The sequence below is a fragment of the Cricetulus griseus genome, chromosome 6 (assembly GCF_003668045.3).
Source record: "Cricetulus griseus strain 17A/GY chromosome 6, alternate assembly CriGri-PICRH-1.0, whole genome shotgun sequence".
Classification (NCBI taxonomy): Eukaryota; Metazoa; Chordata; class Mammalia; order Rodentia; family Cricetidae; genus Cricetulus; species Cricetulus griseus.
In genome coordinates, this window is record NC_048599.1 from 137,788,364 (window position 1) to 137,805,947 (window position 17,584).

The 17,584-nt window shown below is 50.0% G+C and overlaps 2 protein-coding genes across 11 annotated transcripts in view; both read right to left on the reverse strand.

Moving 5' to 3' along the window:
* Positions 1 to 606: 606 nt before the first annotated feature.
* Inpp5e (inositol polyphosphate-5-phosphatase E) lies at positions 607 to 11,153 on the reverse strand. 3 transcript variants are annotated; one of them, XM_027422969.2, is made up of 10 exons: positions 9,771 to 11,150; positions 6,508 to 6,631; positions 5,951 to 6,048; positions 5,109 to 5,233; positions 4,540 to 4,659; positions 4,145 to 4,252; positions 3,482 to 3,643; positions 3,301 to 3,416; positions 2,595 to 2,731; positions 607 to 2,178 (listed from the first exon to the last, which is right to left on the reverse strand). In XM_027422969.2, exons 1-10 carry the CDS (start codon positions 10,565 to 10,567, stop codon positions 2,049 to 2,051), a joined length of 1,917 nt encoding a protein of 638 aa, XP_027278770.1. In that variant the 5' UTR covers positions 10,568 to 11,150; the 3' UTR covers positions 607 to 2,048. The 3 variants fall into 3 exon arrangements, 2 of the variants coding, with proteins under 2 accessions (XP_027278770.1, XP_027278771.1); XM_027422970.2 differs by lacking the exon at positions 4,145 to 4,252; XR_003486707.2 differs by lacking the exon at positions 607 to 2,178 and having other exon boundaries at positions 2,599 to 2,731; positions 3,209 to 3,416; positions 9,771 to 11,153.
* Positions 11,154 to 11,391: 238 nt separating this feature from the next.
* Sec16a (SEC16 homolog A, endoplasmic reticulum export factor) overlaps positions 11,392 to 17,584 on the reverse strand; it is a 36,526-nt gene continuing 30,333 nt past the window's right edge. For 3 of the 8 annotated variants that reach the window (XM_027422968.2, XM_027422962.2, XM_027422963.2), the window contains 5 exons: positions 17,308 to 17,372; positions 16,550 to 16,624; positions 15,862 to 15,921; positions 14,809 to 14,886; positions 11,392 to 12,911 (listed from right to left, as the gene is read on the reverse strand). In XM_027422968.2, the coding sequence (XP_027278769.1) occupies positions 12,843 to 12,911; positions 14,809 to 14,886; positions 15,862 to 15,921; positions 16,550 to 16,624; positions 17,308 to 17,372 (347 nt within the window). In that variant the 3' untranslated portion in view covers positions 11,392 to 12,842. Of the gene's footprint in view, positions 12,912 to 14,808; positions 14,887 to 15,861; positions 15,922 to 16,549; positions 16,625 to 17,282; positions 17,373 to 17,584 lie in introns of those variants that run through there. The other 5 variants (XM_027422964.2, XR_003486705.2, XR_003486706.2 and 2 more) reach the window with 5 other exon arrangements.

Sequence of the window (17,584 nt, forward strand, 5' to 3'; positions counted from 1 at the left end):
GGATTAAAGGTGTACGCCACCAACACCCGGCTTGGGCTGCTCGATTTTATAGCTAAGTTTCTGAACAATTCTGATGGTATTTCACAGCTCCCCCCGCCTTTGTTTTTTTGAGAATGGGGGTCTTACTTAGCCCTAGCTCACCAGTAACTAAATACATAGATGAAGCTGGCCTAACAGTGATCTTCTTGCTTTGGCCTCAGTTACTGGGCGCCCAAGTATTAGTCACCATGCCAGATGTGTCTCACAATTATTTACAAAGCCCAGTTTCTAGTTTAAATGTTTAACTTTGCAACTGAAATTCCCTGTCTAAACATAATGGCTGTCTAAAGGGTCAGAGAATGTCCACAAATGTGCACACCTTGAATCCTCGCAGGAGGCAGAGGCAAGAGGATCTCTGTGGGTTTGAGGCCAGCCTGGTCTCATCTATAGAGAGAATTCCAGGATGGCCAAGTCTACACAGAGAAATCTTGCCTTGTACACTCCCTCTCCCTCCCCAAATAAGAAAGAAACTCAAATCAGGAATAGTGGAGGCAGCTAAGGTAGAACGGTCACAAGTTCCAAGGCAGCTGAGGTGGGGGAGGGGAGGACTATGACACAGACACAAGAGACATTTCAAGCTTCATTACCACAAGTCTTCCCAATAAGAATTTGCAATTCACTGATTGGTCATTCTGGCACTTTCCACATACATTTGAGTGGTTTATTAAAGTGGGAAGGTTTGGCTTTGCTGACATCCCACATTCTAGAAGCTGATGCTGGCAGGGTTTATCTCATTTGTTAGCTTGTTTTACCATTGTTCACTGGAGCCTCAAGTAGTCACTTTTTCCAGCTGTTGCCACTTTTGGCTGTGAACAGGACAACACCTAGCAGAAGGACCTGGGATGGGGCTGAGTAGCAAGTGACTAAATTTGAGAGACTAAATTTGCTGCCTTTGTTGGGTGGTGATGCACACACCTTTAAAATCCTAACACTCAGGAGGCTGAGGCTAGCCTGGTCCACAAGGCGAATCCCAGGACAGCCAGGGCTGTTACATAGAAACTCTGTCTTTAAAAAAAAAAAAAAAAATGCCCTTTAAAAATGCAGAGTTGTCCTAAGGCTCTGGGATACATGCACACTGCTTCCAAGGTTCAGTCTTTGGCCAGAAAGAGCTCACGGTTGAATATATGCATTTATTTAATTAAAATTATAAATATGGAAAAATAAATTATTTAGGGGACTAGAATGGATGCCCCTAGGTGTCTGTACATTCAAGGCTATGTCTCAAGGATGGGGTAAGATTAAAAGCAATGATGAGTTCTAAGCTGCCTTCAAGGAAAGAAGCCCAGCAAGGTGCTACTTTATGACACCACTTCTAATGCCATCCTGGGGCTAGTAGCACAACAGCAATGGCCTGAAGCTCCCAAAACCATGAGTTGATACAACTGTGGAGAGCAGGTCCCTATTTAACTGGAGGCTGGGAGCCTGGGGCCAGTATGTAGAACCCCAAAGCCTGCCAAAATGCCAGCTGGGCACATTCCAGAAGTGACCGGCTTTGGCCTCTGAATTCTAGGCCTTGGCTAGTTTGGGGGCCACTTCAAGTCTAAGATACCAGAGGTTGCCTGATCCCTTCCAGGAGGAAAGGGGCTGCTAGGACACAGATCTATAACCTGGGCTCTGGCATCAGAACATGAACAAAGAGGGTTGAAGAGGTTGGAGTGTTCAAGGGCAGGAAGCTGGGACTTCCTACAGGGAGGATGTGGGACTGCTTAGGGCAAGCCTTACTGTCTTCTGCTGTGTGCAACTGCTGTTGGTGACTACATGCCCCACTCAGAACAAATCCCTGCCATGTGCGTGTGGGAACATGACGTAAATAAAAGGCCTGCTCTGAAATAAACATAGCCGGGCCACAGCCCACTGCTGTCCTGAGGGGTGGGGTCTGTAGTGAGAGCAGGAAAGCCTCTAGCCATAGTTTATTAGACCCCAACATGGCAAGAGGCACCAAAGAACAAGCCCAATCTCTTTCCAGTGTCCTTGGTCCCCGAGCTGCAGTGGCCAGTACTTGTCTGACTTCAAGATACAGTGCAGACAGCACTGGAGCTCTGATTCTTCATTGTTTGTTTCTGAAGTTCTTTTGAGATCCGTCTTTTAATTCCTATCAAGTACAGTTCTCGGTCAAACTTGCCAGCAGCTAATGGGATGCTGTGGAAGAAAGATCTGTCATAAGAACTGGCTTCAACTGCACCCAGCTGCACACCTGCTGAGCCCCAAATACTGTCCAAAGGTTATGGTCCATCCCATCTAGGCTGCCCTAGCCCCAACCACAACCCTGGGTATGGAAGTGCCAAAAAAGGTGTAGTTAATACTAGCCCAGAAGGAGCTTGCTCAATCCCAGGGAACCTGAGGCCACAGAATGAACTGCTTCTTCATGCAACCCCAAACGTTAGCAACCTGAGGATAACAGGAAACCCTGAGAACTACTAGGACCTAGGCTCAGATGAAAGCAACTTCATATTAACCTAGGGCTTGTTGGCACCCCACTTGCCTGGTGTGTTACAGCATGAAACAATGACATTCCTCTATACCTAAGCCTGTCTGAGGGATGAGCAGGGACTTACTTGTCTCTCCCTGGCCTCACTTTCACCCGGAACAAGCCATACACAGGACGGTGGTCTGAAGTCTTGATCCCAGGGCAAGAGGAGTACTTCATGGGACAGATGTCACCCTTGTGGCGGCTTTTGTATAAGACTCGGTCCTTCAGGAGATGGTGAAGCAGGATCAGAGACCGTGGGCCATTCTGCTGCAGGTACCTCTGCAGCAAGGTAGGGCCTGCAGCCCTGGCCTACCTGTGTTTCAGTTAGGGAGCCCTCCCCACTGAATCTTGACCTCTTATTAGGAAGACCTATGTGGATAGCATCGGTTCCCTTCTAGACTTCTAAGAGCAGTGGGGAACTGCCTTGCCTCATGATGTCCTATGGTCCCACCAGGTGCTGCTGTGTACCAGAGAGAGCCAAGGACTGGTGGAAAAACCAGGCAAGAGTGCATGTGTCTCCTGTTTGTCCTCTCCTAGTACCAGGCAGATGATCCCAGGTGTGAATTCAACTATGGCCTGTTTTTGAGGGATGGCTTGCTTAGCCCTGTAATATACTCAGAGACTACCCTCCACCCCCAGTAAGCTGTGAGCATGCAGTCACTGGCCTCAGACCTGGAGCTGAGTTTTAGGTTGTCTAACCTGGCTGGCTGATGTGTGCTGAGTGCCAGTCCCACACTGTTTGACATGAGCTATGGTTGGCAGGAGTCCTGAGGCCAGGCTGAGTTACATACTGTGTAGGAAGGTGTCCTCTGCTTAGAGGTGCTGTCGTAGGTGTCCTTCCCAATGTCAAACTTGTAGGATGGGAGAAAGTGGATTTCTGCCTCCTCGAAGCCCCTGAAGATGGACCCTGCAACACAGGAGAGTTCAGGGAGGGCCTGCCACACCTAAGGTGCTACTCCCCAGGCCACTCACCTTTCTTCATCTCCCGGGTGAGCTGGTCATGTTGCAGGAGTGCCAGCACATCCACCTCTGGGTCTTGCTTCAGGAAGGCTTCCACAGCTACTCGTCCACCACTCAGGCGGAAGTTGAAGTCCCCAAACCAGAACACCTCATCAAACCGGGTAGTGACATCCCCTGAGCACATGTGGGAGAATACATTGGTGCTGGCCTCCCCTCACCTGCTATGATCTGCTGACAGGTGGATGCGCTCTAGGCCAAGTGATAGGTCCTTTGTCTGGGTCCCCTTCCCCACAGAATCACAGCTGGGTAGCAGCTCCCCCAGGAAGAAGCTAGTAATGGGAACAGCCAAGGCCAACAGTTGAAGAGTTTTTGGGAAGACATCTGTGTAATCCAGGTACAAAGGACAGTCTTAATGCACACGGCAGGCTAGCCATATCCTATCAGCGTCTCACAACTCAGCGAGGGCCAGGAAGTGGTCAGCAGTGAGGACTTGTGGATAAACAATGATAGCCCTGGGCAAGCCACTGGACCTTGTAGGCTCCCATCTGCCCAGCTGTAAACCTAGTGGCTGTTTCAGTAGTGAGGACTTCATGATTTGATTTCTGCTAAGCTGCCAGGGGACAAGGGACAGAAATAGTCATGTGCTGGAGTGCCTTGTGCAGCTGTGACCCTCACCTGCACTAGAGCGGTAGGGATTTGTGTCTGGCACATTCCGGGGCAGGGCTAGGGCTTGGATGGTTCTGCTGTAGTCCAGCAGCCGCTCAGCTACCTTCCCATCTCCAGCTATGAGACAAACAGGAGACACTTGAGCTTCTGTAAAAGGCCTGCCCCCCAAAATTGCCCCACACCCTGACTCTCCCCCACTACTACCCAGTTGCCTTGCTGTGGGGCTCTGCCTCGGAGGACTGTGGTTGATAGAAGTGAATGTTCCGAGTGGCAGGCCCTGCCCAGGCAGAGCCCACCATGACTAGCCCAGAGTAGCTGGCATCCCACCTGGACAGAGGCCTGTGAAGAGAGGAGCTGTTCACAAGCCAGGGTCAGGACTGCGTGGCTGGGTTGGAAACACTTACAGGTAAAGTGAGACGTGATGAAGAGGAAGGAAGTGCCAAAAAAGGTGAAGCTGACGCCCAGGGCCCCCTTGGTCTTGATCTGGGACACGATGCGTGTAGTTACTGTGGAGCACTCGACCTCTGCAGGGCAAGCAATGGGGGTGGGGTCAGGGCCTTCACGAACACAGCTGCAGTAGGAGGGCTTGTGCGTATTTTCAGACTTAGGCACCTCAAAGCTGGATCCCAGCCAGGCACGAAGTGCACATTTGCCGGAGAGGCTGCGGTTTGCTTTGAGGGGACCCCTATGTGCACAGGGTCCACATGTTATTAGCGCCAATATCTGGAGGTACCTAGGGACCTGGCAGCAGTAGATACAGAAGCCATGGCAAGGGCCAGCAAGCTGTCAATACTGAAGTCCTGGGTTTGACCCCTAGAACTCATATGGTGGAAGGAGAACTGACTCTTACAGGTTGCCCTCTGTCCTCCACATCTGCTCTGTGGTGTATGCACACATAGGGGAAAGAGAGGGAGAGGGAGAAACAGGGAGGGAGGGAGGAGTGGTGGGGGAAAAGCTCTGTGATGGTACCTACCTGAGCAGAACCAGATGAGGTCCCTGCGAATAAACAGGGACATGTAGAGGACCCCATGCGCTGCTGATGACAGCAACACATACTGAGGGCCCAGTGTCTCCTGCAGACGTGTCTCCCACTCCCGCCTGTGGGGAGGAGGCAGGTTATATGAGGGCATGGCCTTTATAGAAAGGTGGCCTTCCAGCTCCACCTTCCCTCAGAGAAGCTCTGGAAGCATTCCTAGAGGGCACCACAACTGGGCCTCAACTTGTACTGACAATCATGACAGGGCTAATGACATCACTGTGCACTGTGAGACCCTTCAGGTTGGCTGTAGGTCCAAGATCTCAATCTGATGCTATGTGCAGACTTCCAATCCCACTAAGACCCACATGAGTTGTCAGAGATCTGTAGGCTGATAGGAGTGAGCCCCATCACTACTTGGGGGCTCTGAGGACAGGCTCCCTTCTCCAGAGCATACAAGGCCGGCTGCTCTCCTCACAGGCCAGGGAACCCCACGAGATGCAGTGAGGAGCACATAGCTGTGGGACCACTTCCCAGGGAAACCAGGCAGGATGCCACAGGATTTGTGACCAGAACCACGGCAGCCCAGAGCTTCTGGACGAACCAGGCATCTTAGCTGCTTCTGTGCTCCCTTGGTCAACTGCAGACAAAACCTGAGACACTACTGATTTCAGCTATGCTCATTTCAGTGAGGCATGGAGGCTGCTCATCTAGCCCACACTGTTTCAGTTCCATACGAGGGCCTCAGGTCCCACTCCTCAGGCTTACAGACCTATCTCAGTGAACTGTCCACACAGAATACTGCAGGCTTCGATACTGGAGGCTGTGTGGTATCTCACCTGTCAGAGCAGCCCTCCTGAACTCCAATGACATACAAGTCCTGAGTGTAGTCAGCCTCAGTGGGGAGCAGAAACTCATCCAGGCTTGCTGGGAGCTCCTGCAATGAAGAGCCACAAAATAGTCAAGGCTCCCTCAGGTCTGGGGATAGAAGCTGAAGAGCAAGGCCCTGCATAGTCATGTGGAGGTGGTCATAGAATAGCCTCTTTTCAAAGAGAAGCTGCGCAAAGCTGTGGGTTTGGCCTCCCAGGGAGCCTTGACATGTCAGGTCTTTCAGTTTCCCTCTTTGAACCCAAATTTGTTCACTTGCCCCCTCCCAGCCTGGGGCTCCTCCTTACCGTGTACCCTAGTTGTATGGCATGCCACCTAGTTTGACTATCCTCCCAGGTGCATGCCCAACCCTGGTCCTTCATGAGGACTCACAGAGACAGAGGTAGCCTGCTTGCCTATCTTTATGCCCATGTTGTGACCAGTAGGCTGTGCTGGGCCTCTTAGGATAGGCTCCCCAAGGACATGGAGCCCAGCTGTATCTGCCTTACCTCACTGTGACCCCTCTCACCTTCTGGCCCTGCATGTTCCAGGTAGCCACAAAGAGAGCCATGTTCCGGTCTGGGAAGTACCTGACCAGCTCATCTGCTCCTAGCAGGGCCCCGCTGGCCATAAGACTTCCCTCTAGATAGCTCCTGAAAATTGAAGAGACAAGTGAACGCCCAGCCAGCCTCAGTGACACCAAAGCAACCTAGAAGCCCCTTCACTCAGGACAGGTGCCTATAAGCCACAGGGCTTACAAGCTATGTGAGCCCTGAGGACAACACTAACCATACCAGGTGTCAGTGTCACCCCTGGAGCTGGGGATTTCCTCAGCTGGAGTACAGCATCACTTTCATGACAACCCACTATGGCACTCATCTCCCCGGTTTCAGTCCATCTCCAGAGTTCAGTGGAATGAAGCCATACCCATCAAGCTCAGATACAGTCTTAACTGTGAGGAATTTCCTGACCTCCCCAGGACACATGTGTGTACCATGTGTTACAGGGCCTGCCCAACCATCCTGTACAGGGATACTGGACATATACAGTCCTGTGGATGACTGGGTGTCTGCCATATCACTCAACTCCATTGCCACAGCACAGAAATAAGAAAGCCAGCCTGGTCTACATAGTGAGAACTTCTCTCTCTCTCTCTCTCTCTCTCTCTCTCTCTCTCTCTCTCTCCTCTCTCTCTCTCTCTCTCTCTCTCTCTCTCACACACACACATACACACACACAGTGGCAGGTTAGGCTGGTGAGAGGACTCAGTAGGTAAAGGTGCTTGCCATCAACCAGATGGTATAAGTTTGATTCTCAGGACCCACATGGTAGGAAAGAATCAACTCCCACAAACTGGAGTTGTAAGGTATGAGGCAGAGCTGAACAAAAACCCCTTGCTGTGGAATAATCTTTCTGTACACTGTGAAGATGTATCTTTGACAAGGCATCTTCTGATGGGTTTAATAAAGAGCTGAATGGCCAATAGCTAGGCAGGAGAGGATAAGTGGGACTTCCAGGCAGAGAGTAAGAAGAGATAAATCTAGGCATGGGAGAGATGCCAGAGGAGAAGGAGAGGACACAGGGCATGCAAAAGGAGTGGTAAAAGCTACGAGCCACATGACAGCATGTACATTTATAGAAATGGCTTATTAGAAAACAAGCCTAAGCTAATGCCGAGCTTTCATAATTAATTATTGTGTCATGATCTGGGGGCTGGTGGTCCAAGAAAGCCTGCTACAGCCCTTCCTCCATCACTTCCCAGTGATGTAACAGGGGTCCATGGATATCACTCAGACCTATTTTCACTTCCTATGGATTGAAATAATGCTTTGAATGTGGTAGAAATGTTACTCTTTAAAAAGAGAGTGATTGCTGCTCTGCCAGAGGATCCAAGTTTGATATCCAGCGCTCACATCAGACAGCTCACAACTGCCTGTAACTCCAGCTCTGGGGAATTCAACATTTCTGCTCTCTGTAGGCACCTTTACTCACACATACACACATACACACACACACACACACACACACACACACACACACACACCCTACACCTAATTAAAAATAAAAATATTTAAATATTTTAAATATTTAAAAGGATTGCTGTCCTACTGATAGTCTGAGGTACTAGAAGGGCACTAGGACGCGTCAAGGAAGAGCCAGGCTTGGTAAAGAGGTGTGGCATAGAGGGCCTTACCTGCAGGGCTGCCTACAGGTTCTGGGAGTTAAGGCCTACCTACCTTTAGCAACTGAAGGTGACTGAATGGTACCCCCACCAGGACCTTCAGAATGAGGCTCTCTTTAGAAGCAGTCTGTGCAGATACAAGTACTGCAGCATCTCCAGAAGAGGGCCCTGAAGTTATCACAGCTGGGAAACTTAGAAGTGACCACCTGGAGATACAGGCAGAAACTACCCTTGCCAGAGATCACATCTCTCTCTGAGGAAAAGAATGTTCTTTTGGCCCTCTAGATTGAAGCACTCCTGTTGACACTCCATTCGATTTCTGCCTCGAGTTTTGTATGAACCCTTAGAACCCATAGTCACCTGTTTAGGAAGCTCCTGGAAACAGGAGCCACCTCTATCTAGATTCTCCCTGCTCTCACTTCCCCATCCGCCTTTGTCCTGCAAAATGGTTGTGGGAGAGACAGAGGCAGGATGCATCTTATAGGCCAAGAACAAGACCCCAGAAGAGGACCAGCGTGGGAAAGGAGGCTTCAGCTCTGGATAGGCTATGCTTTGGTCCTGTGTACCTAATACTGGATATGGCTCCTGGACTCAGGAGAGGGGAGCCAGCACTGGGAAGTCATGGGCAGAAAGGACTCATCTTGGGGTATACCCAGGCTCTTTTCAGTGTAAGTCCATACAAATTAATTGCTGGGGTCAGAAAGGCCAAGAAAAAGAAACAGGGGTCCTGTACATCCTTGGGATGTTGTGTGGTAGGTGAGAGGCCTCAGTGGACATCAGGAAGACCCCACCACAGACACTGGGACCCTGTGGCTCTAGGCAGTGTGGAAGCTTTCCCAAGGGCATATGGTAAACTAGTCAAGCCTGTGGCTTGTTCCTGCAAGTGGCCTCTTGGATGTCACTTGGTCCAGTAGGTTAACTGGCATTTAAATGTCCTGGTAAAATGCTGATCTGTTTCTCAAAGTGTAAAGGATGGCACTTCTTCAGACATCACTATGAGGCCCCTAGGTACTCCTCATGGGCAGTGGTTAAATAATAGTACAGTTAAAGAAATCTGTAACCCTCCACGGGGGGGGGGGGGAGGACACACACACACACACACACACACACACACACACACACACACACATTCAGAATTCAGACACTAACTGAGAAAGCTTCCCAGTAGGAGCAATGACAGCATGATGGGTGTGTTGTCATCTGCCTACATAAGGAATGAGGCAGAATGATTTACTTTAATGGGTTCGTTTGCAGTGTCTGAATGACACTGAGCCACAAAGGAAAGGTTCTGGAATAATACAGACAGGAGGAGAAAGGCATGATGTCTGAGAGGGGATGGGAGTCCTGTCTTATTTTCCATTTTAGGCACTCTCTATGTGAATTCATCCACATGGCCCGTGCAGCTTGTCTTCTTCATTTATCTACTTATATAGATAGTGGCTCACTATGTAGCTCAGGCTGGATTTGAACTTATATTATCCTACCTTTCAAGTGCTGGGATTACAAGCATGAGCTACCATGCCTGGCTCACTATGTCCTTGGCCTGATTAGACAGAGGCCTCTGGATGACAGCCCCACAGCTCCCTGGCCACTCCCTCCAAGAATCCTACCTGCTTCTGATGTCCTTGGTGCGGATCGGGGCCAGAAGGCTGAAGGAGGATCTGGCTGAGAGAATGGAGTGATCATCACCAGCCAGGGGGCTCCGGGGCCTGCTAGGGCCCAGGCTGCTGTGGGCCCTGACTAGCCTGGTCTGCATGCGGAGCTTGTAGTCAGCGTGCTCAGGGTCCACCTTGTTTGCTGTTCTCAGGGAGCTGGAGGCTATGTTGAGGTCCATGGCTGGTGGTGTGTGTGCAGCATGCAAACTTGCCAACTTGGGGGAGCCCCCACCTGGGGTTGTCTCTCTGTGCAGGAGGTCCAAGGAGGTGCTGATCATTCCAGGAAGACAGTCACTCCACACGGATGGGCTCCCTCCCTCACTGCCTGTGGCCCTTCTGGTCTTAGGGATCTCCTGCAAGGATGTGCTGAGGCAGGGTAAGGGCCGACTGCAGGCAGGAAACTGGGTGACAGAGTCTTGCATGGAACCCCTGCAGGGACTGGCCCCATTCTGGACTGTCAGATCCTCCTGACTACCTTGGAAGCGCCTTCTTCTCCAGCCCTTATCATCCAGGGACAGGGTTCGCTCCAACTTGGGTCTCATAGGTAGCTGTGGGTTCTGGTTGCTTGGTTTTGCTGGAATGCTGAAAGGAGGCATGGGGTTTGTCTCTGAACCCTGAGGCTCGGTGGCTGGTAGGGAGCCCGGTGTTGGGGTGAGGTTCTTGTCTGTGTTTGGAAGCTGTCCCTGGAGCATTCTGCCCTCCAGCTGCCCAGGTGCCTCCGTGTGACGTAGGCAAGCTGACTTGGACGGCATAGTCTGGACCTGGCCAGTCCTCGCCCACTCAGTCTGGCCCTCCTAAGGAAAGGGATCCTCTCTGGGAGGTAAGTAAGCAACTCGTGTTGTCAAGGATGCACGTCAGAGGTCACCGGATGGATGCCAAGAAAATTCGGGTGGCTCCCTTTGTGGCATGGGGCGGTCCTTTTGGAGAAGGGCCTGTGGCTGCATGGCTGGAGTCCCGAGGAAATTCGGAAAATCTCTCTGAGTCTCTTAGCTCCCTGAAGCCAGCTTGCTGGTCTTAACGTGACTTCGTAGGTACAGGCACCAGGGGATCGGAGCTGCAGAAGCCCGTCCCACACCCTGGGTGAGCCCTCCACCCCACCGTGGCAGAGTAGGGCAGCGCGCTCGGCGTCCTAGGCTCACCTGTGCCCTTCGTTCGGTCGCAGACCCGCCGCCCGGCGCCTGGTCTGATCCAGCCGGGCCCAGCGCTGGGGGAGGTGGGGCTAGCCTAGTCACGGTGGCGGCTGGAACAACGACTGCTGCCCCGTGCCCCGGCCCCCGCCCAGGGTTCGCCACAGCTCAGCCTAGTGGTCACCCTAGCCCAGGCCCCGCTCTGTGGTTGCCCTGCGAACCGCCCGGCTCAAGATCACACCGGCGCCCACAGCGTCCCCTGGTGGCTTGGAGGACCACATCCCGTGCCCGGAAGTCACAGCCCCACACGAGGCCATGCTCTGTCTCTCTGTCCCACAGAGGCTGTACCCCCTCCAGAGAGACCATGCCTAATCCAACAATAGCCCAAGGCTCTGGCCACACTTAAAATCTCACTGGCCTGCCCCTCAAAACACAAAGGAAGCCATAAATGAAGTTACTTGAGAGCCCAAAATATTTTATTTAACAATTTGAATTTAGGAAAAATAGCAGCTCCCAGGGAGGAAGCTTCTTGAATCAAAAGTGGTTGGCAGTCAACACAGAGCCTGGGCAGGGTTGCACCAGAGGCAAAGGTCCTGCCTGGTCCCAGCAAGGACATAAGTTGCTACTGACCCACAGGGACAGGAACAGGAGGGTCTGGGCACACTCATCTATGGAACATTCTGGAAACCATTCTGTGAGTCTTTCCTGGATGATGCAGGGAACCAGAAAACCAGGGAGGGCTGTACTAATTCCACATTCTACAATTTCTAAATTTAATACCAAACAAACCATTTATGTCTCCTACCCAGATTACCTGATTTTTATAAATATTTAAAAATCTCTTTCCCCTCCTCTTTAAAGTAAAAGGGATAGTTTTAGGAACAGTCGGTGAAGCCTTAAAGCTCTGAGTTTGAAGGTAGTGGCAGCTCCTTAAAGAGTGATGTGGCTGAGTCAGTGAGTAGCTGAGCAAGGTCACTGATGGGCTTTGGGGTAGAGATGTCAGGTTCCAGGGTGTCTGTGAGGACACCGTAAGTCACTCCAAGATACCACCAAGTCCTTAAAAGATGTCTGTACAGGTGACAGTGAGTCAGCTGGAGGCCCCAGACAGACCCCTCACTAGGAGGGCAGTACTTGGCAGCATTCAGCCAACAGATCAGCAGCTTTAGAACAGAACATCAGCTCCCTGGGCTCTCCCCGGTGACTGGGCCACGAGGGGAAGCTTTGAGCAGCAGATTCCACCCAGGCCAAATCAGGCCACAGAAAATGGAGTGAGGCTGGGAATTTCTCAGAGAGACACCCTGGTAATGGCTCCTTCCCAGCCTGTGAGGCACTGCCATCTGGTGGCCCTAGAGGAACTGGTGTGGATTCTCTGGGTCACAGAATTGGGCAGAGCTGCCCAAATGTAGCTGGGGTTCCTCTTAGGCCAGGCAGCCCAATAGTCTCAGGGTTCCTCTCCAGTTAAGCACGCGCTCTTCTCTCAGCATCCTAGGGAAGCCTGGTTGGTTTGCACCATTTCTTGGGTGAGCAAGGCCCTGGTTTCCAAGGAACTGTGCTCTCCTGTGGAGAAGCCCTGTGTAATCTCACATCAGGAGTATTCTCAAGTGACTCAAACTATTATATCCTTAATTTGTCTAAAGTGACTAAGAAAGAAACATTGTTCTTTTACATAAAAGACTTTGAATTAGATTCATTCTATCCAGCATCTGAAAGGAACCATGGAATCAATTTTTCAGTAATTCATATACATGGGCTGCAAGGAGGGAGACACACAGTATGACCGGCTCTGGGTTACTGCCATGTCCATCTGGGACCCACGAGACTTGAGGCAGCTAGTTCGGTTCTTGGTGGAGAACAGTTATCTAGTCATCTCAGGGTTCCAACTACAAATCCAGCGGCAATCCTAGTTCAATGCTGTGTATTTTCTTTGGCCAATCCTCCCTGGCCTTGAATTCCCCGAGGTGACAGAAGCCTGGAACAAAAGGAACAGCAATGACCCACATGTGTCCATGCCCAGGGGCTGTGTGTGTAGCAGGATGAGTCTACAGGGTAAGTACACAGATCACTGAAAAATGGGCAAACTCTGGCTTCAAGTGTGAGACTTCCTGTTGGTGCCAAGTTTCTGCTACTCGGCATTTCCTAGCCCACAGCAATGCAGACACACTTCATTCATTCTGTCACAGTTTTGTCAAGGACATGAGGGCTGAGGCTAGCTACAGAACTGGGCCAGCTAAGGGTTCAGTGAGTCCAAGAGTGGACAGTGGCCTATGGTCTTCTCTTGCTGCAAAGCACAGGGATGCCCCATGCCAGGAGAGAACACTGACATATATTTTTCCTCTCTCACAAGACCTCACTGGGATCAAAACCAAGGAATCTGGAAGAGATACTTAACTACAAGGTCAAAAGAAAATATGAACATAAATGATGACAAGGGATACAGCAACCTAATCTGCACATGACAGGATCCTCACACAGGGGGTATCAGGATCCTCAAGAGGACTATATTGAGAGTGACCATGGCTGGAGAGTGGGCTGAGAACATCTCATTCAGAATGTTAAGATACCTGCTCAGGTAACTCATTTTTGAGCCCTTCCTGGCTGCAAGGAATTATTTAATTACTTCTCAATAGACTTTGCATGACACACACAAAAAATAAACAAATAAATAAATAAACAAGGCTGGAGAGATGGCTCAGTGGTTAAAAGCACTTGTTGCTTTTCCAGAGGACTTGTGTTCAGTTCCCAGCACCCTAGGACAACTCACAACTGTCTGTAACTCCAGTTCCAGGAGATTTGATGCCTTCCTCTGGTCTCTGTAAGCACCAGGCATGCACATGGCACAGACATACATGCAGCAAAGCCTATGCACATAAAATAAATAATAAATTTTGCTTGCTTACCCTTTTATAAAAAAGAAGGAAAAAAACAAAAACCACAAGATACATACCCCAGGGCTGGGGATGTGACTCAGTTTGCAGAATACTTGTTTAGCATGTATGAGTACCTGGATCAAGACCCTACCTAGAGTTCTTCCCTGCCACAGCTCCCCCTAACAGTAGTTAGACTACACTTCTCCATACAGCACATTCCAGACTCTTCCTGGCAGAAGTACCTAGGGTAATGACTGAGGGAAGGGCTGTATAGATCCTTGAGGAAGGATGCCATTCCACTCTTCAGAGACACAGAACGAGGACCTGAACTCTCACAGCAGGAACCAGAAAATGGCATTACCACTTTTGATCTGAAGAAAATTCCCATCTGAAAACTTCATCCAGCAAACTCTCAACCTAGCACCTAGAGAAGAGCCAAAGGGTCTTCCAGAGTCAACTACTGAGGCCTGAAGCTCCTAGACAGTGTGTCACCCAGACAGAGGGATTAATCAGGAATGAAAAATGAAAGATTCCAAACCAGGGGTCTCCTTGATAGAGCTGCTCTCAAGGAGAAGAGGCAGGAGGGAGAGAAGAGGACTGGGCTAGGAGCCTGTGGCTACCTGGGCTAGTCATACATCCTGTGCAGGAATGGAGGCTGGCCTCAGCCCATGGCAAGGAACAGAAAGAAAAGCCCTGAACCTGAAGAGCCCAAAGCAGTGACAGGAGCATGAGGCAAGTGAAGGATTCAGGTTAAGTCAAGTAAGAGGGCAAATCTACAAGAGGGGGAGGCACAGGACTTGGGAGAGGGACTGGAGGCCACATCTCTGCCCTGTGGCTGTATAAAGAATAGCCAGAGACCTACAAAGTGAGTTCTAGGACAGTCAGAGTCTAGTCTAGTCTACACAGAGAAACCCTGTCTCACAAAAACAAAAAAGAAGAGCTAGGGAACACTTAGCAGGCAAACTGGGGCTGTGGAGAACAAAGGCAAGTGTCACTCACCTGCACCAACTGAGCAGGGTTGTAAAAGGGCACAGACCCGCCTGGAGTGGCCCCTGCAGGACAGTGATCTCCAGGAGCCTGTGAAGCACAGAGAAGGACCTCAGCAAGCCAGTGTTACACAGCAGTTGCTGTCCCAGCAGTAGACAAAAGCCGCACCTCAGAAAGGACCAATAATGTGCCAAATGGGCCCCAGAGAGAGACAGCTCTGGCAACACTGGTTTTCATTACTGGATGGCTCATTACAGAATAGCCAAAGTCAAAGCACCATGCAGTAAAATAATCTGAACAACAACATGCAGACAATGAACGCAGAACACTGAGATTTCATTAGTGCTGGTCAAGCAGTTAGGAGACCTGGACAGTGTGCTTGCTCTAAGCCAATAGGTAGCCAGAAATGACCCCCTAAGACTTTCTGTTGAAAGCTACTGACACAGCCTAGCTCCGAAACAGAAGGCGGAGAAGCATTCCTTGTCTCCTCTAGATTGGTCACATAATGGCCATCATAGCTGCACTCCCACTGGTTGCAAAAAGACTTCCTCAAGCCTTATCAACAAGAGATCTTTTTTCCCAAATGGTGTAACTCAGGAGATGCTGACAGTATGGCTGGGATCAGACCCATTTCACAAGGAGCAGTTAGGAAGCTCACCTGAGCATTCTGAACCCTGTGAGGTGAGTTCACCACCATCGTATCTAGATAGACAGTTTCATAAACCCAGGTTCTATAATAAAGGAAAACTATTTTTGTTTTTAGTTTTTTGTTTGTTTTTTTTTGGTTTTTAAAGACAGGGTTTCTCTGTGTGGCTTTGGAGCCTGTCCTGGAACTCACTCTGTAGACCAGGCTGGCTTCAAACTCACAGAAATTCACCTGCCTCTTGAGTGCTGAGATTAAAGGCGTGTGCCACCACTGCCCAGCTAGAAAACTTTCTTTGCCCATGTAATGCTTGGGTAAGACAAGGGGTTAGTGACAAAGTGAAGAGGATAACAGACTCTCTAAGGGACATAGGGGCTACATAGCTAGCCCCGTGGAAGGAGGGAGCCACCAGCCACAGGTACCTGATGGAAATGCCGGCTCACTTCCTGTGAGAGCGAGCTCAGAGAGCTACAGCGCGAGAGCTACGGAACAGCAAGAACACACACAGATACAGACATGAAGGTCAGCATGCACCACTGCTCCAAGCTGCCAGCTGGGACAATGCCATTAGAATCAATGTCTCTCAAATGAAGACAGCCAGCTACCGGTAGCTTCAAACACCCTCCACAGCTTTGGTAAGAAACCATCCTTATCCTTACCCTGGGGGTGGGGAAAAATCTGTCTAGCCCTCAACCCACAACAGCTTCACTTTGTGATACCTCAAAATTCTGCAATTGCTCAGGCTACTCTGAGGGAGACCTGGCTAGAGGATGATGATGTCAGGAGCTCAGAGCTCCTGAGCAAAGGTATCAAGCAAGTTAATGTTTTTCTGTGAATAAAACACATTAAGTGTTTCAGCTTTGTACTTCCATTTTCTACTCACTCACACATATTCCTAAAGAGAGAAGCCACTAGGTAATAAACTGAGCTGGTTGAGCCTCCATTCCAAGCCATAATACCCAACCACACCCACACATGACCACACATGCACACTCATGCACATGCGCACACATGCCCCCCTTTTCTCACCCATGCACACACATAAGACAACACATACCACACACACACACACACACACACACACACACACACACGAGTTGTATTCCCTACCTCTCCTCCCTGGGAGCCATCTAGCTTGGAGGGTAAGAGTTCAGGTCCAGGAGGTAATGCTGTAGAGCTTATCATCTGTTGAGGAAATATGAAATGTGACAACTCTGAAATTCCAAAGAGTCTAAGATTTTACACCAGGCAAAAAGAAAACTGTCTGCTCCTGTAACGCAGCCTAGATTGCTCTAACATACCCAGGAGCCTTTGTGAGGGGCCACACAGAAGGTGTTTCCCCAGGATCCCACTGTCCTGCCTGGAGTAGTTCTTGATGCAACAGCCATCAAATCATGCTAGGCATAGCCCACAAGCCTGTGTGCGCCCTACATCATTGCCCTCCAACTTTTATGGAGGCAATGAGAAACCATGGGGTCCAGATCAGGGCAGGCTTTCCTAATAACATGGGATTCATTTGCTGTCTTTGCACAGAGATACACTTTTTTACTTTTAGTACTAGCTAATTCTTTGATTTTTTTTTAAACTTTGGTAAAATATGTTCAACTTAGAAGTCAATACCCATACCATGTCAAAGCAAGAAGCATTAATGCACTGAACTGTGGTACACCAATCACCCCCATCCACCTTTATAGTTTTCCACCTTTCCAAACTGAACCTTGACTGCTTTCCTTAGGCCTTGCATGCACCTTCTACTCTCTCTACCAAACAAATGTAGACAGTGTGACCAGACACTGATTTGCAGAGAAGAAAGGAATCCTAAAGGACACAGGGAACCCCTCACCTTTTTTCCACTGCACTGTGCATACCTTGGGTTCCAGGGTGGGCTCTACCTTAGACTGAGCCCCATCTGCAGGATGCGACTCCTCTGCATCTGTGAATGAGGAGGCATGAGGTCATCACCCCATCCCAATCTCTGGGACATTTTGTATAATAACCCACATGCAAGGATTCAACCTGGACCCTCAGAGAAGAAAGGTCAATTGCCCAAGAAGTGCATGCATGCCTCTGGTCCTTTGTACCTTGGCCCAGTCATTCTTGTAAGGAAGACTGGGGCCAGAGGCTTACAGACAAAGACTATGAACA

Excerpts from the sequence above, each read along its gene's own strand:
- Inpp5e (XM_027422969.2), bottom strand. The coding sequence starts at position 10,567 with ATGCCGTCCAAGTCAGCTTGCCTACGTCACACGGAGGCACCTGGGCAG. Across the intron at positions 6,632-9,770 it reads ACCAAGGACATCAGAAGCAG|GAGCTATCTAGAGGGAAGTC; the intron begins GTAGGATTCTTG and ends TTCAATTTTCAG. Across the intron at positions 6,049-6,507 it reads GGAACATGCAGGGCCAGAAG|GAGCTCCCAGCAAGCCTGGA; the intron begins GTGAGAGGGGTC and ends TCTTCATTGCAG.